At 44.5% G+C, this 23192-nt stretch overlaps 1 protein-coding gene across 1 annotated transcript in view; it reads left to right on the plus strand.

The window, feature by feature from the left end:
• Positions 1–23192, plus strand: part of cp (ceruloplasmin) — a 70078-nt gene that overhangs the window by 11477 nt on the left and 35409 nt on the right. The window contains exons 3-8 of the mRNA XM_048542636.1: positions 3668–3880; positions 10282–10461; positions 12983–13237; positions 14145–14313; positions 15508–15647; positions 20925–21065. Coding sequence (XP_048398593.1) covers positions 3668–3880; positions 10282–10461; positions 12983–13237; positions 14145–14313; positions 15508–15647; positions 20925–21065 — 1098 coding nt within the window. The remainder of the gene's footprint in view (positions 1–3667; positions 3881–10281; positions 10462–12982; positions 13238–14144; positions 14314–15507; positions 15648–20924; positions 21066–23192) is intronic.

Below are 23192 nucleotides of genomic sequence, written 5' to 3' on the forward strand. Positions count from 1 at the left end.
TTTATGTACAGTACAGGCATTTCAGAGAAAGCAAGGATGTACAGCTCAGAGGTTGTATAAAGACTTAGTCAGAGGTGTAGAAGTTTCATTGCACAGGGAGTATACTAGGCAAAATCAACTTTAGCAAGGTCAGCATTATTTGAGGATAGAGAATCCAGTCATCAGTCTGAAACGGCCAGGAAGATGTTGCTCCTGAACTTGCTTGTGCCTGTGTTCAGGTTTCTGTAACTTCTGCCTGATGGAAGAGGTTGTAGGAGAACATTACCGGGGTCTAATGGGTCTTTGATGATGTTGCCCGCCTTTCCACAGCAACGAACCGTGTAAATGGAGTCCATAGATGGAAGAGGACAGCAAGGAGCACAAAAGCTAACGTTTCGGGCCTAGACCCTTCATCAGAAAAACTAGGCCTGAAACGTCAGCTTTTGTGCTCCTGAGATGCTGCTGGGCCTGCTGTGTTCATCCAGCTCCACACTTTGTTATCTTGGAATCTCCAGCATCTGCAGTTCCCATTATCTCTCTCCATGGATGAAAGGTTGTCTTCTGTGCTGGTCAGGGCTGTGCACACCACCTTCTTTGGTTTCTTACAGTCCTGGGCAGAGCAGTTTCCATACCAGGCCATGATTCACCTGGACAGTATGCTTTCAATAATGAGGAGTAACTCAAGGTTCAGACTGTTTTCTCAGGACCGGAGAAGGCTGAGGGGAGGCCTGATGGAGGTGTATAAGATTATAAGGGTTATGGACAGGGTGGATAGAGAGCAGCATAATTTAAACGGTGAGAGGCAGCAGGTTTAGAGGATGTGTGAGGAAAATCTTTTTCACCCAGAGGGTAGTGGAGGTCTGGAATACATTGTTTGGGAAGGTGGTTGGGGCCGGAAGCCTTACAAACATTAAAAAATACTTGGATGAGCACTTGAAATGTTATAACATTCAAGGCTCTGAGCTAATTAGGTAGGATTAGTGTAGATAGGTCAACACTGACTTGATTGGCTCAAGGGCTTCATCTGGGTTTTGTGACTCCAAACACTATCACTTTCTATGAAAACCAGTAGTCGTTAACCCATAAGCTGCCACAATCCTTTGTACAGTGCGTCACAATATTTATCTATTCATATGGATTCCCTACAGTGTTGAAACAGACCCTTCGGTCCAACAAGTCCACACTTGCCCCTTGGAGCATCCCACCCAGACCCATCCCCCTATATCCCACACACCCCCGAACACTATGGGCAATTTAACATGGCCAGTCCACCTAGCCCGCACATCTTTGGACTGTGGGAGGAAACCAGAGCACCCGGAGGAAACCCACGCAGACACGGGGAGAATGTGCAAACTCCACACAGACAGTTGCCGTAGCCTGGAATCGAACCCGGGTCCCTGGCACTGTGAGGCTGCAGTGCTAACCACTGAGCCACCGTGCCACCCCAATATCACATGCACCTTCAGAATGTCATTTCCAATTTCCACAAAGCTACAGAAGATCCACCCCATAACTTAACTTCAATCTGTCGCATTCCCATAGACCCATAAGACCATAAGACATAGGAGTGGAAGTAAGGCCATTCGGCCCATCAAGTCCACTCCGCCATTTAAATCGTGACTGATGGGAATTTCAACTCCAATTCCCTGCACTCTCCCCGTAGCCCTTGATTCCTTCTGAGATCAAGAATTTGTCGATCTCTGCCTTGAAGGCATCTAACGTCCTGGCCTCCACTGCACTCCATGGCAATGAATTCCACAAGCCCACCACTCTCTGGCTGAAGAAATGTCGTCTCATTTCAGTTTTAAATTTACCCCCTCTAATTTTAAGGCTGTGCCCACGGGTCCTAGTCTCCCCGCCTAACGGAAACAACTTCCCAGCGTCCACCCTTTCTAAACCATACATTACCTTGTAAGTTTCTATTAGATCTCCCCTCAACCTTCTAAACTCTAATGAGTACAATCCCAGGATCCTTAGCTGTTCATCATACGTTAAACCTACCATTCCAGGGATCATCCGTGTGAATCTCCGCTGGACACGCTCCAGGGCTAGTATGTCCTTCCTGAGGTATGGGGCCCAAAATTGGACACAGTATTCTAAATGGGGCCTAACTAGAGCTTTATAAAGTCTCAGAAGCACATCACTGCTTTTATATTCTAACCGTCTTGAGATAAACGACAACATTATATTCGCTTTCTTAATTATGGACTCTACCTGCAAGTTAACCTTTAGAGAATCCTGGACCAACACTCCCAGATCCCTTTGTACTTCTACTTTGTGAATTTTCTCACCATTTAGAAAATAGTCCGTGCCTGTATTCTTTTTTCCAAAGCTCACATTTACTCACATTGACATTACCTTTGAGCTTCTTTCACAGCACCAAATGGCCTTAACCAAAACCTACCATAAGATTCTCTCAGACTGTAACCATGTTACATTAACCATCATTATTCCCTCTGGTTAACTCACTGGATCCCACTGACTTGGGCATTTGTACCAATCCCCTGTTCCCTTCTCTGTTTTTCAACATACCCAGTCATCCTAGCTGGTGTGGACCACCTTCTCCTCAAAACTGCCTCCCCTCGAGGAAAAGTCATACAATTGCCCAATTGCCAGTAATTCCCCTATTGCACACTGACTCTCAGAGGTGCAACCGAAACCTAGGCCCAGCTCACTATAGTATAAATTTAAAACATCCTGTGGGCTGTTGTGAAGAGCAGCAGTGATTTCTTCAGCGTTCTGGTCAACATTTATTCGACCATGATCATATTGAATGGTGGAGCAAACTTGAAGGGCTGATTGGCCTACCCTTGCTCCTAATTTCTCTATTTCTATGGTATACCTCAACCAATAACACTGAAGCAGTTTAAGTGATCATTTGTCTCGTTGCTGTTTGTGGGCCTTATGTTGTACACAAATTGGTTGGTGCACTTCCTATATTATAACAGCGGCTATAGCTCAAATATAGCTTCCATATCACTGGGAGGAAGTAAGAACTGCAGATGCTGGATTCTGAGACAACATGGTGTGGACCTGGATGAACACAGCAGGCCAAGCAGCATCAGAGGAGTTGGAAAGTTGACGTTTCGGGTTGGGACCTTTCAGCTCCACATTTCTATATCATTGGCCTCTCCTCGATCTAGACACCACTCTCCTACCCCATTCCCTTTTATAGGGTCTGTTGGCTGGATAGCTGGTTTGCAATGTAGAATGAAACTACTAATGAAAGTTCAATTGCCATCCTGGCTGAGGTTACCATGAAGGTTCTATCTTCTCAAGCTCCCCCCATGCCCGACACATGGTTAAAAGCATCTCCAGGTGTCTACCCCAATGAGAGGACAGTCCTTGGGGACTATGATATGTTCGCTTAGTAATGTAAAATATTACAGCTGTCTCAGAGTTTCTTCATACCTTGTGACCTCTTCCAATTCTAGATCCCTAGCTAATTCATTCAAGCTCCAAAAATCAACATGAAGCTAAATATACTCTTAAGAGTAATAAAAAAAAGCAACAGTTACTGTTTTCGAACATTGTAGTATTCTGTACTGTGGGCTTTGGCTTTCAAATGAAATTTCTTGAATCCTAAAAGGTCATAAATAAAACTTTCAATCTGGCACTGATTTGCAAACATGAGCAGAATATTATTGTAACAGAGCAATACAATTAATCTTGTCCTTTGCTTTCCTAGGTGCATTTTATCCCGACAACTCCACTGTCAGAGAGAAACTGGATGACCATGTAAATCCAGGAACAAATTACACTTACAAGTGGGATTTAACAGAAGATCAAAGCCCAACTGTGAATGATGCAGACTGTTTGACAAGGATTTATCACTCGCATATTGATGCACCCAGAGATGTTTCAGCTGGACTTATTGGACCCTTGATTATTTGCAAAAAAGGTAATGATTAACACAGTTATGATGATGCCAACATGCACAGCATATGCTGGTGGTAACACATTGCACTGGTGAACGTTATGGTTTGACGTGAAGGAAGAGGTGAAGTCTAACATGCAAAAGCAGGATGTTTGCCACTGCCCACCTTGTACAGGAGTGATCGTTACTGCAACTGTTTGTTCTAACAATTCCAGAACATTACCTTCGACATTATTTAATGGACAGGAATAAAAGCAGGTAATGCTTGAAGTACTAGCAAGTCAGGCTGTTTCTGTGGAGTGAAGCAGAGTTAATGGGTGGAACAGTATACAGGCCTGAATGATGAGGGCTATAGCGGGAAGTCTGGGATAAGTCCAGCAAGGCCTTTCTTGATGTTAGAAGCAGTTACCTGCATTTTCAAATGCACCCTCATTAACTTCAGCTCACCCCAATTATACACAGCTTCCTACCCTACCACCTGCTGCGAAGAAACAGGGCTCTGAGAATTTCCGACATGGATCTCCAAGCAGGTACTTGGGGGCTCCAGCTCACAGTTTCCACCATCAAAGCGCCATCTTGGGTGTCAGTCAACAACCGTAGGGACAGCACAGACACCAGCCCCAGATGGAAGACTGTGGCACATGCCCTGGCAAAGTGGGGAAGGTCATTGACTTTTTTCCTGCACTGCCGGCCATTCCTGCAGGCGGCTAAGGCTGCGATGGCCCAGATATTGATGCTCAGGTCAGGCTGGCAGGATCTGATGGTGTGGCCTCCTCTGCTGGTCCTGGGGGTGAGGGGACAGCTTCCTCTGCACCAGCACATCCAACGGGCACACCAGGTGCCTGTCCACAAAGCAGGACGTCAACCTTCTGGGAAAACATCTTGAAGAGTGCGGGGAAGCTCCAGGCTGACGGTGCTTTTCTGGGTACACAGTAGCCTTTTAAAGCTGGTGTGGGTGCCGGAGTTGCTGGTCTATTCCGAGATGTCCTGTCAGCACTAAGCTCTGTGGTGAGCAGTAGAATCGAACTGGCATGAATTAAGACAGGATCAGGGTGGGCAGTTAATGAGGCAAATCTGGGACTACAGTCTGGGAAAACTTGTAGCTTCGTAGCAGGAACCCCTCCAGGAAACTGAATAAAATTCAAACTTGGCCAACCAATGTTTCAGTTTGAGAGAAATTTTCATCAGAATTGCCAGAGATGTTATCTCCCGGGTGAGATGACAAAATTATATCCTATTTTTCTGTTTCAGCAGAAGTAGGCTATTTAGTTCTCAGATGGCATTTAATAAAATACTGCATTAAAGCCTATTGCGCAGTAAGGAGCTCATTGTATTAGGGGCATGGATTAAGGATCGGTTAACGCACAGAACACAGAGTCAGGATTAATAAAAAGCAAAGAACAAAGGACAAAGCTTAGTACAGCACAGGAACTGGCCCTTCAGCCAACCAAAGCACCTTTCTAAACTAAAAACCTTTTGTCTCTGCGCAATCCGTATTCTTCTTTTCCTGCATATTCATAAGTCTGTCAAGATGCCTCTGCAACATTGCTGTTATATTTGCCTCCACCATCTCCTTTGGGAACATATTTCAGGCACTTACCACCCTCTGTGTGAATAAAAACAACTTGCCTCTTGCATTTTTTTTAAACATTTTCTCCTTTACCTTGAACCTATGACCACCACTAATTGACATCTCTACCCTGGGAAAACAAATCTGGCTATCCGTTCTATCCACGCCTTTCAACATTTTGTTAAACGTCTGTCAGGTCATCCCTCGTCCTTCGTCATCCAAGTGAGAACAAACCAAGGGTGTTCAATCTCTCCACGCAGCTAAATGTAACCAAAAGAGAAATTGCTGGAAAAACTCAGCCAGTCTGGTAGCATCTGCGCAGAGAAAGCAGAGTTAATGTTTCGAGTCCAGTGACCCTTCTTCAGAACTTATGCTAGTTAGGGGGCGGATGGTATGTGAGCTGGAGACAGGGAGTGTGGGGGAGTGGGGGGATGCGGTGGTGGTGGGGGGAATGAAGGAATGATTGGACAAATGGAGATGGAGCCCAGACAGAGAGAGAGAGAGAGAGAGGAAGAGAGAGAGACAGAGACAGAACAACATTTAGGGAAAGAGATGGATGATTGTATGGTTGGGAGAAAAAGAAGCTGACAATGAGGACCATGAGTAGGAGAAGATGGGTTTGGCTGCGCTGAAAGCAGCCCATGTGATGATAGGGCCTTGGTTCTGGGAGTGGGTAAAGGGGAAGGTGTTCAAGTTATAGAATGAATGACCTCAATATTGAGCCCAGAAGGCTGCAGGGTCCCCAAGCAGAAAATGAGATGTTGTTCTTCCAGCTTGTGCTGGAGCATTACAGCAAGTCTGAAACAGAAATGTTGGCCAGGGATCACAATGATGTGTTGACATGGCAGGCAACAGGAAGCTAAGGGTCATTTTTATGGACAGAATGTTCTGCAAAGTGATCAGCCAGTCTGCACTCCGTCTCCACAGTGTAGAAGACACAACATTGTGAGAAACGAATACATTAGACTCGATTGTGTGCAGTGCAGGTAGGGTCTTGCTTCACCTGAAAGATGTATCTGGAGCCTTGGATAGTGAGGAGGGAGGGAGGGAGGATGTAAATGGGCAGGTGTTATATCTTCGTTGATTGCAGGGGAAGGTGCTGTGAGGCTGTGTGGGAGTGAAGGAGGAGTGCACTTGAGGGTATGCTTTCTAAAAAATGTGACAAGGGAGGAGAGGGGAATATGTATCTGGTGGTGGCATTCTGCTGAATGTTTAAACAGCTGTAAGTGAGGACCAGGGGGACCCCAAAACTATTGTGGGAGAGAAGAGAAAGAGTAAGAGCAGAAGTGTGGGAGATGGGTTGAACTTGTTAATCACTGTGGCAGCAATCTTGGGCCGAGGAAAATAATGGCCATTTCTAAGGCCCTTCTGCAGAAAGTAGATTCATCAGAACAGATGAGAGAGAGACAGAGACACTGGGAGAATAGAGTGGCGTCTTTACAAGAAGCAGGGCATGAAGATGTATTGTCCAGATAATTGTGGGAGTCATAGGGTTTGTATTGGATATCAATGGCCATCCTATCCTCAGAAATGGAAACAATTCTAAAGAAGGGTCACTGGGCTCTAACATTAACTCTGTTTCTGGATGTAAGTTTGCTCGCTGAGCTGGAAGGTTTGCTTTCAGACGTTTCGTCACCATTCTCAGTAACATCATCAGTGAGCCTCCGGTGAAGCGCTGGTGTTGCGTCCCGCTTTCTATTTATGTGTTTACGTTTCCTTGGGTTGGTGATGTCATTTCCTGTGTTGGTGATGTCAGTTCCTGTTCTTTTTCTCAGAGGGTGGTAGATGGGCTCCAAATCAATGTGTTTGTTGATGGAGTTCTGGCTGGAATGCCATTCTTCTAGGAATTCTCGTGCGTGTCTCTGTTTGGCTTTTCCTAGGATGGATGTGTTGTCCCAATCAAAGTGGTGTCCTTCCTCATCTGTATGTAAGGATACTAGTGACAGTGGGTCATGTCTTTTTGTGGCTAGTTGATGTTCATGTATCCTGGTGGCTAGCTTTCAGCCTGTCAGTCACAGTTTTTGCAAGGTATTTTGTAAATGACGTTTGTTTTGCTTGTTGTCTGTATCGGGTCTTTTAAGTTCATTAGCTGCTGTTTTAGTGTGTTGGTGGGTTTGTGGGCTACCATGATGCCAAGAGGTCTGAGTAGTCTGACAGTCATTTCCGAGATGTCTTTGATATAGGGGAGAGTGGTTATAGTTTCTGGGCATGTTTTGTCTGTTTGTTTGGGTTTGTTGCTGAGGAATCGGCGGACTGTGTTCATTGGGTACCCATTCTTTCTGAATATGCTGTATAGGTGATTTTCTTCTGCTCTTCGTAGTTCCTCTGTACTGCTCGTGTGGTGGCTCGTTGGAATAATGTTCTAATGTAGCTTCGTTTGTGGGTGTTGGGATGGTTGCCCCTGTAGTTCAGTATTTGGTCCGTGTGTGTTGTTTTCCTGTAGATGCTGGTTTGAAGTTCCCCATTGACTGTTCGCAAACTGTTCGAAGAGCAAACGGCCAATGGGGAACTTCAAACCAGCATCTACAGGAAAACAACATATACGGACCAAATACTGAACTACAGAAGCAACCATCCCAACACCCACAAACGAAGCTGCATTAGAACATTATTCCAACAAGCCACCACACGAGCAGCACAGGTGAGCTACGAAGAGGAGAAGAAAATCACCTATATAGCTTATTCAAAAAGAACGCGTACCCAATGAACACAGTCCGCCAATCCGCCAATTTCTCAGCAACAAACCCAAACAAACAGACAAAACGTACCCAGAAACCATAACCACTCTCCCCTACATCAAAGACATCTCGGAAATGACTGCCAGACTACTCAGCCCTCTTGGCATCAGGGTAGCCCACAAACCCACCAACACACTAAAACAGCAGCTAATAAACTTAAAACACCCTATACAGACAACAAACAAAACAAACGTCATCTACAAAATACCTTGCAAGAACTGTGACAAACACTACATTGGACAAACTGGCAGAAAGCTAGCCACCAGGATACATGAACATCAACTAGCCACAAAACGACATGACCCACTATCACTAGTATCCTTACATACAGATGAGGAAGGACACCACTTTGATTGGGACAACACATCCATCCTAGAACAAGCCAAACAGAGACACGCACGAGAATTCCTAGAAGCATGGCATTCCAACCGGAACTCCATCAACAAACACATTGATTTGGAGCCCACCTACCACCCTCTGAGAAAAAGAACAGGAAATGACATCAACACAGGAAATGACATCACCAACCCAAGGAAACCTAAACACATAAATAGAAAGCGGGACATTACACCAGCGCTTCACCGGAGGCTCACTGATGATGTTACCGAGAATGGTGACAAAATGTCTGAAAACGAACATTCCAGCTCAGCGAGCAAACTTACATCCAGAACTTCAACCTGAGCTACAAATCTTCTCAAAACTCGCTATTAACTGTCCACAGATGATGGCAGACCTGTTACATTTCTCCAGCAGTTTCAGCTTTCCAGTATCCACAGTTCTTCATTTTATATCATTTAGGATTAACAGGTCTCTTTCAGATCAGAAAGACAGTGGAGTTCTACAAGGATCAGTCTTAGGACTTTAATTATTTACTATCCAAATGGATGACTTGAAGGAGGGGGCCACAGAGTATCCAGATTTACTGATAACGCAATAATAGATGGGAGGGCATATTGTGATAAGGAGATAAGGATTCTGTAAGGAGATATAGATAGGTTGTGAGAGTGTGCCAAAACTTGGCAGATAGAGTTTAACGTGACAAAATGTGAGGTCATGCATTTGGTCAGAAGAATCAAAAGGTAGACTGTTAACTAAATGGACGGTGACTCCTAACAAAGTTCAGCACATACAGACCTGTGTCTTCTTGTGCATGAAACTGACAAAGTTAGCATGCAGGTACAGCAAGTCAATTAGAAGGCAAATGCAATTTTGACTTTTATTGCTACAGATCTGGATTTTAAAACAGGGAAGCCTTTTTACAAACAGGTATGATTTTGAAAAGGTCACAACTAGAATAATGTGTATCGTTTTGGTGCCCGCATTTAAGAAAAAATATACCAGCACTGGAGATAGTTCAAAAGAGATTCACCAGACTGATCCCTGGAATGAAGAGGTGACGGCTACGAGGAGCTGATATGAAAGGGAAGTTGAGGCCTGGGGTGAATCAGAAAAACATTGCAGACTTCAGGGGCTGAATCATCTACTTCTGCTCTGAGTTCTTATGTTCTTATGGACTACACAAAGCAGAGCAGGGCATTAATCTGATACTCTGTTTAATATTCCTTCTCCAGCAACAACAATAAATGATCTCATAATAAATACACTCATCCATTTGCTGTTTATGAGACTTTCTTGAGTGTAAAACAAAGCAGAATGTACTTGTCTACGTAACAATCAATAATTGTGATTGAAAGAACTGAGCTTGCTGTAAATCAGGAATAAAAACAGAAATTGTTGGAAAAGCTCAGCAGCTCTGGCATCATGGAGCGAAGTTAAAGTTAATGTTTTAGTTCCAGCGACACTTCCTCAATTATTGGTGCATCAAAACCCCATAAAGTCAGACTGGACTCGAAATGTTAACTCTGTTTCCCTCTCCATAGCTGTAGCCAGATCGGTTGATTTTCTCCAGCATTCTTTCTGTTTTTATTTCAAAATTAATCTGTTGTTTGTGAGAAGGAATTTCCTGAGACTAAGATGCAAGTTTTTGCTTCCTTAAACTTTTAATAATTTATGGTTACAAATTGACCTTTCCCGTTTTACTCATCACATAGCTCCCAAAAAAGAAAATCGTGGAATTATGTCTGACTGACCAGTTCTGCTTCTCTGTTCATTTCTAGGTGTCTTAACTGGCAAGAAACACCAGAGCAAAGCGACAAATGATGAGTTTGCCTTAATGTTCTCCGTAGTGGATGAAAACCTCAGCTGGTATCTGGAAGAAAATATCAGAACTTTCTGTACAACTCCAAGTAAAGTGGATACAGAGGATGAAGATTTCATGGAAAGTAACAAAATGCACTGTAAGAAACCACCTTGATTGTAACGGCTTCAACTTCGCAAGACCCCATGGTCCTGTTTTGCACAAACTCCTTGTCTTTGCCAAATGCTCATTTATAGTAAAAATGTACTGATTCTACAATGTGTTCATGTTGCTTTAAGTGCTGAGTCATTAGAGTTACATTCACTGGTGAAGGTTAGTGGGGAGGCCAGAGAATTGGGAAGCATTTAAAATAAAAACTAGTATTAGCGAGTTTTGAGAAGATTTATAGCTCAGATTAAAGTTCTGGATGTAAGTTTGCTCGCTGAGCAAACCTTCCAGCTCTGTGAGCAAATTTACATCCAAAAACTAGTATGGGTAACTAGGAAAGCAATAAGGGAGGTGGGTGAGGGAGGAGAAGACAAGCTATGAGGGGAAGCGAGGTAGTAATATAAAAGAAGATTGCAAGAAACTTTATTGGATATATGAAAGGTAAGTGAGTGCATTGGCCACTGGGAAATGAGGCCAGAGGTGTAGTAAAGGGACTCTGCATCAGTTTACACAGTGGAAGACACCAGCAGCATATCAGAGCTCAGGAGGGTCAGGGGGCAGTGATGAGTGTAGTGGCCATCACTAAGGAGAAGTTGCTGCAGAAACTGAAGGGTCTGAAGGTGGATGGATCACCCAGCCCAGATGGATTACACCCCAGAGATCTGACGGATATAGCTTGAGGTAATTGGAGAGGCATTGCTGGGGATCTTTCAGGAATCGCTGGAGTCAAAGAAGGTCTAGAGGACTGAAAAATGTCGAATGTAAAGCCCCTGTTTAAGAAGGGACAGAGGCAGAAGATAGGAAAGCATACGTTGGTCTTTGGTAGGATTTTAGAGTCCATTATTAAGGATGAGATTGCAGAGTACTTGGAAGTGCATTCTAAAATAGGGCTGAGTCAGCATGGCTTCATCAATCTGTTAGAATTCTTTGAAGAGATAATGGGCAAGTTAGACAAAGGAGGCTCAGTGGGCATGACCTATTTGAATTTCCAGAAGGCCTTAGACAACGTACCACACAGGAGGCTGCTCAATAAGATAGGAGCCGATGGTGTTAAGGGCAAGGTATTGGCATGGATAGAGAATTGACTGACTGGCATAAGGCAGGGAGTAGGGGATAAAAGTGTGTTTTCAGGATGGTAGCTGCTGACTATTGGAGTGTGCCAAAAGCTTTCTTCACCGCCTTGTCTACCTGTCGCTTTCAGAGAACTGTGTGCCTGAACTCCTTAAGGCCCTACCATTCACCATTGTTGCTAAGGTTTGCAAAGGACACATAGGTGTCACTCACTCACTCCCTTCACTACCGATGCTCAATAGCAACAGTGCGTACTGTCTACAAGATGCACTGCAGAAATTCACCAAAGATCCTCAGACAACACCTTCCAAACCCATGACCACTTCCATCTAGAAGGACAAGAGCAGCAGATATATAGGAACACCACCACATCCAAGTTCCCCTCCAAGTCAATCACCATCTTGACTTGGAAATATATCGTCGTTCCTTCACTGTCGCTGGGTCAAAATCCTGGAAATCCCTCCCTAATAGCATTGTGGGTCAACCCACAGCAAGAGGATTGCAGTGGCTCAAGAAGGCAGCTCACCCCCACCTTCTCAAGGGGGCAAATAGGGTTGGGCAAGAAATACTGGCCAGTCAGCGACACCCACATCCCACAAATGAATGAAATAAAGGTGGAGGGAGTTGAGGAAGCAGGAGGGCACAGATGGAATTGGACAATCTAGGAGTTTGGACAAAGACATGGCAGATGGATTACAACATGGAAATGGGTGAGATTATACACTTTGGTAGGAAGAATAGAAACATAGAGTATTTTCTAAGTGGGGAAAAGCTTTGGAAATAAATAGTACAAAGGGACTTGGGATTCCTAGTTCAGGATTCTCTTAAAGTTAACATGTGCATTCAGTTAGTCTTTTAGGACTTTGATGAGGAGAAATTTCTTCACCCAGAGAGTGATAAGCCTGTGGAGTTCTTTACCAAAACACTGAATGTTTTCAAGAAGGTGTTGGATATAGTTCTTAGCGCTAAAAAGGTCAGAGGGTATGTGGCCAAATCAGGAACAGGGTACTGAGTTGGATGCTGAGCCATGATAGATGTGATGAAAGATATGCCTTAAGTGGTCACTAGTTGCAACAAGTTATTCCTCAGCAAAGATGTGGATGGGGTACTGTGCAGAGTCCCCGCAATGTGAAAGGAATCCTTGTGGTTCAGTCCTTCAGATCCTCCCCTGCGCAGTAGTTGGCAAATGCTAGGAGAAACTGTTGCTATTTTGCACTGAGGTTGGGTTAGATGCATATTGGGGCTATTGTACAGATTGGGAAAACCAAACAGGGCAGAAAAAATGGAGTAAAGAGTGGAGGTGCTTTGTTGGGAGGAGTAGTGATGGGATTTTGGAGTTGTGGGCAATAGCACAAGCTTAATAAAGCATTGATGTTGCTGATGGATCAATATCAAAATCAGTATTTAATTTTAAAGGCATTACACTGTGTATCTTTTTGCAGCCATTAATGGATATGTCTACGGAAACCTCCCTGGCCTCACTATGTTCACTGGGGACAAAGTCATCTGGTATCTGTTTGGAATGGGAAATGAGGTGGACATACACTCTGCCTATTTCCACGGGCAGTCTCTGATCGATAGGCATCAGCATGTTGATACCATCAGCCTATTTCCTGCCACATTTGTCACTGCTGTAATGGTGCCCAAGAATCCAGGAACATGGCTGCTCAGCTGTCAAGTCAATGATCATATAGAAGGTTGGAAAGGCTTTTTATTTTATCCTTACTCTTGGTGGCTTTATTTCTCCGCATTTATTTTTTATGCCTGAAGGGTCTCAGAAGAGGAATGGGAATGTGTAAAATTCCACCATTCTCCATATTTGATCGTACTCCTAGATAACTTTACCTAACTTGAAAGTTATTCAATGGGGGAAATAGAAATGCAAATTTCCAGTCTCTTTTTGTTCAAATAATTTAGCTTTAATTTGAAAGTTTGACCCTCTTTTTCTAGTCTCCCTGATCTGAGAAAACTAGAACAGGTAATTAGAAGCATGAATCTCAGTTTGAGTTGATAGAGATCTTTGAGTCACCTGTATCTCTGCACAAATGATCAAACCAGAGAATTGTACACAATGTTCAAATTGACCCTTAACCCCAACCCACTGGACTATTATTGTCTACAGGGCTGGATGATAAACTATACAACAAACATTTTGGGTTGAGCTCTTGTCAGGTACTGAAGCAATATGTGTACACCCTTAGTCTGACAGGACCAGATTTACCATTTACTATAGTTTTGAATTATTCATTCTGGAGCACACAATAGGTTCAGGACCCCATACCTATTGGACACCAGTAGTCTACTGGTCTTTGGTCCGGTATTTTGAATCAGAATTTCTGTGTCCCCTAACTTAGGCCTAACTCCAATAACAACCGAGTCCAACACCACTGTCTCCAAGGCAGAAATTGTGCCAAAGAATCAGTGGATACCCCGTTTAGATGAGAACAGCCCAAATACCAGTATTTTGAGGCTGTAATTTAGACTCGCCTTACCAAGTATGTTCAGCACAAGACTCAGACCTTTGGCCTTCTGATTTAGATACGCATCCACTCGCTATTCTGTTCTAATACCTGATAATAATGGTGATTATTTTTATGGTTACAGCTGGAATGCAAGCCTTATTTGAGGTTGTAGAGTATGAGAAAGAAACCAAAAAGGCTACAAGTGACGGAAAAGAAAGACGTTATTACATTGCTGCAGAGGAAATCATCTGGGACTATGCACCATCTGGTTTGGACCAATTCACAGCAAAGCCTTTAGACAGTCCACATGGGTACGTTGCATGAAGGCATTGTGTACATGCATGCAAGAGCAGTAGCCAGGCCAGGAGAAAATGTCAATCTGTGGTCAAATTTCTGGACTTGAGCTATGATAATGGGTTGAATACATTGGGACATGTTTCTTAGAATCATAGAATATTTCTTGGAGACAATAAACCTAGTCTTCCCTGGGGCAGCATTCAAAGACTCATGCCTCAGAGCACACAAGTGTGGTTGGTCAGGTCATTAACGTTCACAAGGGATACCTAACCTGAAGAAGTTACCCTCCTTCCTCTGGACCAATCTCAGGGAATCTCTCCCACTGCAACTCTCCACCTATCTTCTTTTCTTTCCATCTTAGGTCCGCCTCCCCCTCTCTCCCTATTTATTCCAGAACCCTCTCCCCATCCCCCTCTCTGATGAAGGGTCTGGGCCCGAAACGTCAGCTTTTGTGCTCCTGAGATGCTGCTTCACCTGCTGTGTTCATCCAGCTTCACACTTTATTATCTCAGATCCCCATTGCTAGCAGGTTCCTTCACTGGCAAACAGCTCTGGAAAGCATAATAAAAACCTAAAGAACTGTGAATCAGGAGCAAAAACAAAATTGCTGGAAAAACCCAGCAAGTCTGGCAACATTTGTGAAGGAAAAAACAGAGTTAACATTTCAGGTCCGGTGGCCCTTCCTCAGAACTGGAGTTAACTCTGTTTTTTCCCTTCACAGATGCTGCCAGATCTGCTGGGCTTTTCCAGCAACTTTTGTTTTGTTTTGGGAACCACAATATTGTTTGTGTGGCCGCATGGTCTTCTGCCAAACTAGGGTAACTTGAGCAGGTGTGATATTTTCCATCTGCCAATGTTTGGTTGGACAATTGTATTCCAGTGCAGAGTGACACCAATACTAATTAGACAGCATCAGCTCAGTAATGCAGCTCACCACTGTCTTATCACAGGCAGTTAGGACCAGGAGGTAACTGCTGGTCTAGCCAGAGAAGTCCACATCCCATGCATAATTAAAACAAAGTATGAAGAGGAATCTAAATCCCCATTGTCCCTGTTGATTGAGCTGAACTGATGATCCTCATATTACTAGACTTCTCCTCGGGAAAACTGCTTGACTGAGCAGAAAGAAGAGTGGGCTAAAAAACAATGTTAATTGTGGTGGGCATAGTGTAATCTTCATCAAGTGCACTATGTTCTTGTACCTGCAGAGATTCTGTTGTATTTTTTGAAAGAGGAGAGAAAAGAATTGGAGGTAAATACAAAAAGGCTGTTTACAGAGAATACACAGATGACACTTTTAGAAGGCAGAAGCAGCGGACACAACAGGAACAGCATCTTGGAATACTCGGTAAGGATTATATTGAGAAACTTCTTCAATTGCTCTAGTCTGTTATTCCATTCAGATAAGAAATATATTTTACCATATAACAAACTTTCAGAATCTGTTACTGTTCTCCCATCCATTGACTCTGTCTATACTTCCCACTGTCTCGGGAAAGCAACCAACATCATCAAACACCCCTCCCACTCCTGTTATACTCTCTTCCACTGTCTTCCATCGAGGAGAAAATATAAATGTTTGTACAAATGTATAAAAAAGTACAAGGGGAAGTTCTTCCCTTCAGTTATTAGACTTTTGAAAGGACCTGTCAAATGTCAATTCTGATCTCTTTCTCTCTCTGCACCTTCTGTGTAGCTGTAACACTATATTCTGCACGAGGTTCTGCTACTCGGTTGCAGTTTGTGTGGGAAGATCTGCCTATATGGCAATCAAAACAATATATTTTACTGTGTCTTGGTACATGTCACAACAATAAATCAGTCAACCAATATAAGGGAGGCAAAATGAGTAGATCTTGACTTCATGCCACAGGATCAGTGTTTTACATCCAGCCTGATTTTCAGCTTTACTGAAGTCATCATAGATAAAAGCAGGGGAGAGATGTAGAAGAGAGAGACAACAAAATGTGAGGCTGGATGAACACAGCAGGCCAAGCAGCATCTCAGGAGCACAAAAGCTGACGTTTCGGGCCTAGACCCTTCATCAGAGAGGGGGATGGGGTGAGGGTTCTGGAATAAATAGGGAGAGAGGGGGAGGCGGACCGAAGATGGAGAGAAAAGAAGATAGGTGGAGAGGAGAGTATAGGTGGGGAGGTAGGGAGGGGATAGGTCAGTCCAGGGAAGACGGACAGGTCAAGGAGGTGGGATGAGGTTTGTAGGTAGATGGGGGTGCGGCTTGGGGTGGGAGGAAGGGATGGGCGAGAGGAAGAACAGGTTAGGGAGGCGGAGACAGGTTGGACTGGTTTTGGGATGCAGTGGGTGGAGTGGAGGAGCTGGGCTGGTTGTGTGGTGCAGTGGGGGGAGGGGACGAACTGGGCTGGTTTAGGGATGCAGTAGGGGAAGGGGAGATTTTGAAACTGGTGAAGTCCACATTGATACCATTAGGCTGCAGGGTTCCCAGGCGGAATATGAGTTGCTGTTCCTGCAACCTTCGGGTGGCATCATTGTGGCACTGCAGGAGGCCCATGATGGACACGTCATCCGAAGAATGGGAGGGGGAGTGGAAATGGTTTGTGACTGGGAGGTGCAGTAGTTTGTTGCGAACTGAGCGGAGGTGTTCTGCAAAGCGGTCTCCAAGCCTCCGCTTGGTTTCCCCAATGTAGAGGAAGCCACACCGGGTACAGTGGATGCAGTGTACCACATTGGCAGATGTGCAGGTGAACCTCTGCTTAATGTGGAATGTCATCTTGGGGCCTGGGATAGGGGTGAGGTGTGGGGGCAAGTGTAGCATTTCCTGCGGTTGCAGGGGAAGGTGCTGGGTGTGGTGGGGTTGGAGGGCAGTGTGGAGCGAACAAGGGAGTCATGGAGAGAGTGGTCTCTCCGGAAAGCAGACAGGGGTGGGGATGGAAAAATGCCTTGGGTGGTGGGGTCAGATTGTAGATGGCGGAAGTGTCAGAGGATGATGCGTTGTATCCGGAGGTTGGTGGGGTGGTGTGTGAGAACGAGGGGGATCCTCTTTGGGCGGTTGTGGCGGGGGCGGGGTGTGAGAGACGTGTTGCGGGAAATACGGGTGACGCGGTCGAGGGCGTTCTCGATTACTGTGGGGGGAAAGTTGCGGTCCTTGAAGAATTTGGACATCTGGGATGTGCGGGAGTGGAATGTCTTATCGTGGGAGCAGATGCAGCGGAGGCAGAGGAATTGGGAATAGGGGATGGAATTTTTGCAGGAGGGTGGGTGGGAGGAGGTGTATTCTAGGTAGCTGTGGGAGTCGGTGGGCTTGAAATGGACATCAGTTACAAGCTGGTTGCCTGAGATGGAGACTGAGAGGTCCAGGAAGGTGAGGGATGTGCTGGAGATGGCCCAGGTGAACTGGAGGTTGGGGTGGAAGGTGTTGGTGAAGTGGATGAACTGTTCAAGCTCCTCTGGGGAGCAAGAGGCGGCGCCGATACAGTCATCAATGTAACGGAGGAAGAGGTGGGGTTTGGGGCCTGTGTAGGTGTGGAAGAGGGACTGTTCCACTTAACCTACAAAGAGGCAGGCATAGCTGGGGCCCATGCGGGTGCCCATGGCCACCCCCTTAGTCTGTAGGAAGTGGGAGGAGTCAAAAGAGAAGTTGTTGAGTGTGAGGACGAGTTCGGCTAGGCGGATGAGGGTGTCGGTGGAGGGGGACTGGTCGGGCCTGCGGGACAGGAAGAAGCGGAGGGCCTTGAGGCCATCTGCATGAGGAATACAGGTGTATAGGGACTGGACGTCCATGGTGAAGAAGAGGTTGCCAAATTCATCTCACCTATTTTACAGTTACATGCAAAGCCATACTATTCAATTAGTGTTTTCCCATCACTACCTGTGATGTTACCTGGACCTTTCCACATTTTCTGATCTTCTCTTTGATAGTAAGCCACGCTTCTGTATTAAAACGTAATTCTGACAGGCTCTAACAAAGTAAGATTCCCCTTCACTCACCTCTTTAACTCTAAACTGGTTTTTGAATAGAAATACCCAACAGTTAAACATGTCTCACGTGGATTTACAACATACTGGGTCCTCTGATAGGAGCCTTGGTGCTTGAAATACTACAGGTTAGTAAGCCTAATGCCTGTAGTGCTCACTATACATAGCATCACACAATGTGGGGCCCTAACAACATGAGACCCAGCAGACAGGCTGATTACAAAGAAAGAAGAGCAATGTGCAATGATATAACTTCTTAGTGGAAACACTGGCGCTGTTGGCGAAAACTCCTGTTCCACGCATGCTGTATTGCCCAAGGAACACTTCAAGAGATGGTAGTTAAGATAAACAGGGAGACTAGTTTATGATCTGCCTGTACTGCTCGTAAATAAAGCGTTTCACTGTACTTTCATACAAGTGACTATAAATTAATCAATCAATCAATTGGGCCAACTTTCTTCACCATTCAAAACAAAACAAACCATTTATTTAAGCCCTTTAATGACTTCTGATACCCTTAGCCCAAGTACAAGCAGCTCTTTTGCCACGTCATTCACTGTGCAAATCATGCAAACATTCTTTGAAATGTTGGATGCTGGAAAAGCCCAGTTACAGGGAGAGAAACAGAGTTCATCAGAGCTGAAGGCTTTTCAGTCACTTCATACAATGGAGCAGTGTAGATTTAGTATTCACTTGGCAATACTAATTTCCTAGATTAGCCTATACTTTAATTAGAACGTCAACTCTGATTGGGAAGTTGTATCAGAGATAATGGGAACTGCAGAGGCTGGAGAATCCGAGATAACAAAGTGTGGAGCTGGATGAACACAACAGGCCAAGCAGCATCTTAGGAGCACAAAAGCTGACGTTTCGAGCCTAGACCCTTCAGTCTAGGCCTGAAACGTCAGCTTTTGTGCTCCTAAGATGCTGCTTGGCCTGATGTGTTTATCCAGCTCCACAGTTTGTTATCTCTGATTGGGAAGCTTATGACAATCACTGGTAGGGAATGAATTACTTCACAGATGATTTCCTGGTTGGACATAGCTCACTTGAAACAACTCACTTCCTGACTCCCAAGAGCCTGCCCATCTTCTCAAAGAAATGTGGTGGAATTGTCCCCCTTTGGCTGGATGCCTACAGCTCCAAAAATACTCAAGATCTTGACACCATCTAGGAAAAAGCAGCCCACTTGATTGGCACCACATCCAAGATCTTTCACTCCCTCCACCATCGGCGCTCAGTAGCAGCAGTGTGTACTATTTATAAGACGCATTGCAGAAATGCACCAAGACTCTACCCTGCAGCCACTTTCATCCAGAAGGACAAAGGCAGCAGATACATGGGAACATCACGATCTGCAAATTCTTCTCCAAACCACTCACCATAATCACCAAATTCTTTAAGTGTCACTGGGTTAAAGTCCTAGACTTCCTGCTCTAAAGCATTGTATAAGACCATAAGACCATAAGAAATAGGAGCAGGATAAGGCCATTCACCCCCTATAGCCTGTTCTGCTATTCAATAGGATCATGGCTAATCTGACATTCTTTTTGTCCACTTTTCTACTCTTCCCCTATATCCCTCGATTCACCGAATGATCAAGGATCATCTAGTTCAGCCTTAAATATACACAATGGCTCTGTCCCCATAGCTCTCTGTGGTAAGGAGTTCCAAAGACTCACAACCCTCTGAGAAAAGAAATTCCTCCTCATCTCAGTTTTAAATTGGTGCCCCTTTATTCTGAAACTATGCCCTCTGGTCCTAGACTCTCCCATGAGGGGAAACATCCTCTCAGCATTTACTCTGTCATAGCCGTTAAGAATTCTATATGTTTCAATGAGATCACCTCTCATTCTTCTAAACTCCAGTGAGTAGATTCCCAACCTGTTTAACTCCTGCTCATAAGACAATTCCTCCATACCAAGGATCATCCTAGTGAACCTACTCCGAATTGCTGCCATGAAATAACATCTTTTCTTAGATAAAGGGACCAAAACTGTTTCCAGTTCTCCAGAGATAATGGGAACTGCAGATGCTGGAGAATCCAAGATAACAAAGTGTGAAGCTTGATGAACATAGCAGGCCAAGAAGCATCTCAAGAACACATAAGCTGATGTTTCGGGCCTAGACTGATGAAGGGTCTAGGCACGAAACGTCAGCTTTTGTGCTCCTGAGATGCTGCTTGGCCTGCTGTGTTCATCCAGCCTCACACTTTGTTATCCAGTTCTCCAGATGTGGTTTTACCAGCCTTATACACCAACCCCCTTGAAATAATGGTCAGCATTCCATTAGCTTTCCTGATTACCCGCTGCACCTGTGTGCTAGCTTTCTCTCTTTTGTGCACAAGTTCCCCTAAGTTCCATTGTGTTGCAGCTTTCTGCAGTTTTCTCTTAATTTAAATAACACTCTGTTCTTTTGCTGTCCCTTCCAACATCACATTTTCCTACATTATATTACTACTTGCAGGTCCATCTGCACCAAGTGAGTGAGATGAGTTTGTCAAAAGCATTTGCCCATTGTCATCGACTGGAATTTGACCCTTTGTTTGAAGATGCAGAATTATATCCAACATGCTTTATGGTCTCAGTCATCTTCAGGGCAAGATACTATCGGCTCTTTTATCATGTAATCTGTAGGAAGAAACTGCTAACTGTAACCATGTTTCTCTCTGTAGGACCTGTCATTAAAGCAGAAGTTGGAGATAGGATCAAGGTGACATTCTGGAACAACGCGAGCCACATGTACAGTATTCAAGCTCATGGCGTCCTCTATGAGAAAGACTCCGAAGGAGCCAAGTATCAAACTTCCAGAACAGGTAATACAGCTAAAAATGTTCACCTGTCAAAAATAATGGATGCATTTTGGCCTTAAGTATAGACCTTAAAGATTACTTGTAACTGAAAAAGCTATAGGGAAATTGGGGGCAGGGGGAGAAGTGTTGTATTTAGATATGGGCCCAGCTCCTGAAACTTGTATCATCTTTTAGATTGATCATTTGCCTCAGTGCCATTTTCATGTGCTATCCACAAATCCCTTTGGCATTTGTATCACAAAATCATTGTCCTGAGCATGCACAGAATATTCCAGATGTGCTCTTTATTGTTGTGCTCCAAGTGGTTAGTGATAAAGACCGACATGCTTCTTCAATTTTCTGCTCGAAATCTGGCCCAGGCTGCAGCATCTGGCATAATCTGGCATTACGAGCCGAACGATGGCCATGAATCCATTGTTGGTTGTTGTAAAAACCCATCTGGTTCACTAATGCCCTTTAGGGAAGGAAACCACCATCCTTACCTGGTCTGGCCAACATACGGCTCCAGACCCACTGCAATGGTGGTTGACTCATTGTCCCCTGGGCAATTAAGCTTGGGCAATAAATGCTGGCCTGACCAGTAAAGCTAAAGTTCATTCCTGTGAACGAATTTTTAAAAAAGCTTTAAAACCATGCAGGCTTCAAGAACAGCATGCAGAAGAAATTTTTTTTGTGGGAGTTTGTAATTTCTGTTCCAGCCCAAGCCAAATCAGTCCAGTGGAAATTCATGGTATGGATAATTGATATTGGAACATGTTTTTCACTCAGTAATTTCTAGGCACATCAGCACTTTTCTAACAGGTTGTAATGTATCGTCAAGGTAGATCATTCACATGACCCACAAGATGGACCCCAACCCTGTTCAATTTTCCAACTTCAGAGTCAAAGTATTCAAGGATTGTAGAATGGTTATGTCTGAGGAGCCTGGGATACAGCTCATCCTGGCCATTTTTTTTTGGCTAAGTGCAATTTGAATTGATCTTTTGGAGGGATTCTTACAGCAAGGCCTAGCAAGATTTTTTGCTCTATCTTACAAAATATACCTCCTTAAATACTTACCCCACCCCAATGGCGTCCCACATTTTGATTCTATCACCATCCACCACATGCTGTACCTAGAATAACTCTCCACAAAGTGACCATCCATCGAAAGAACGGAATCCCTTGGGCCTGTGCCATCTTTGTGCACCTGGACAAGTATCGGTAACCCACTGTTGCCCCTCACTGGCAAAGGTATGGTACAGCAGTCACAAGCCAAACTGCTCCTACAGCTCAAAGCTGGCGTGGCTTACAGTTCCTCACGCATACAACTCCATTCCCTCACACTGGTCGCTGTTTAACCACCAGGTCTCATAATATACCTGTCGTTAGCTACCTCCCCTTCAAATAGATATTCTAAATGGTTGTTGCTACTCTGTCCGCGGTGGAAACCCACATATTGTTCAAAAGGAAAACGGAAATTGCTGGGAAAGCTCAGCAGGTCTAGCAGCGTCTGTGAAGAAAATATCAGAACTCGGTTCTGAAGAAGGGTCACTGGACTCAAAACATTAACTCTGATTTTTTTTTCTGCACAGATGCTGCCGGACCTGCTGAGCTTTTCCAGCAACTTCTGTTTTTGTTCCTGATTTACAGCATCCGCATTTATTTTGGGTTTTATGGTCCAGAAGGGGCAGATTACACAAAAGGCAGGCAATAGGACAATTCCAGAGAATGCTGGAGAAACTTGATAGATCTGACGGCACCTGTAAAGAGAGAAACAGGGTTGACATTTTGAGCCCAGTCTGGCTCTTCTTCAAAAATACTGAATCGAAAGGGAAACTCTTGTTCCTCACTCCGCAGATACTGTGGACCTGCTGTGTTTCTCCAGCATCCTCTGCGTTTGCTTCAGATTTCCAGCATATGCAATATTTTGCTTTTATTTGAGTGGAGACTGCAGTTCACCCACACATCGCAAGCCAAATGCTGGGAAGTCTGGTTGGCATGGACAAGTTGGACTGAAGGGTCTCTTCCCTTGCTCTATGGCTCAATAACTCTATGACAAATGATTACTTTACATTCCACGAATGGTCACCCAGCTCCCATCTCCTGGGGCCGGGTGTCAATCCGGTTCTGTCTGGCTTGTAGCCTCAG

Source organism: Stegostoma tigrinum, chromosome 14, assembly GCF_030684315.1.
Source record: "Stegostoma tigrinum isolate sSteTig4 chromosome 14, sSteTig4.hap1, whole genome shotgun sequence".
Taxonomy (NCBI): Eukaryota; Metazoa; Chordata; class Chondrichthyes; order Orectolobiformes; family Stegostomatidae; genus Stegostoma; species Stegostoma tigrinum.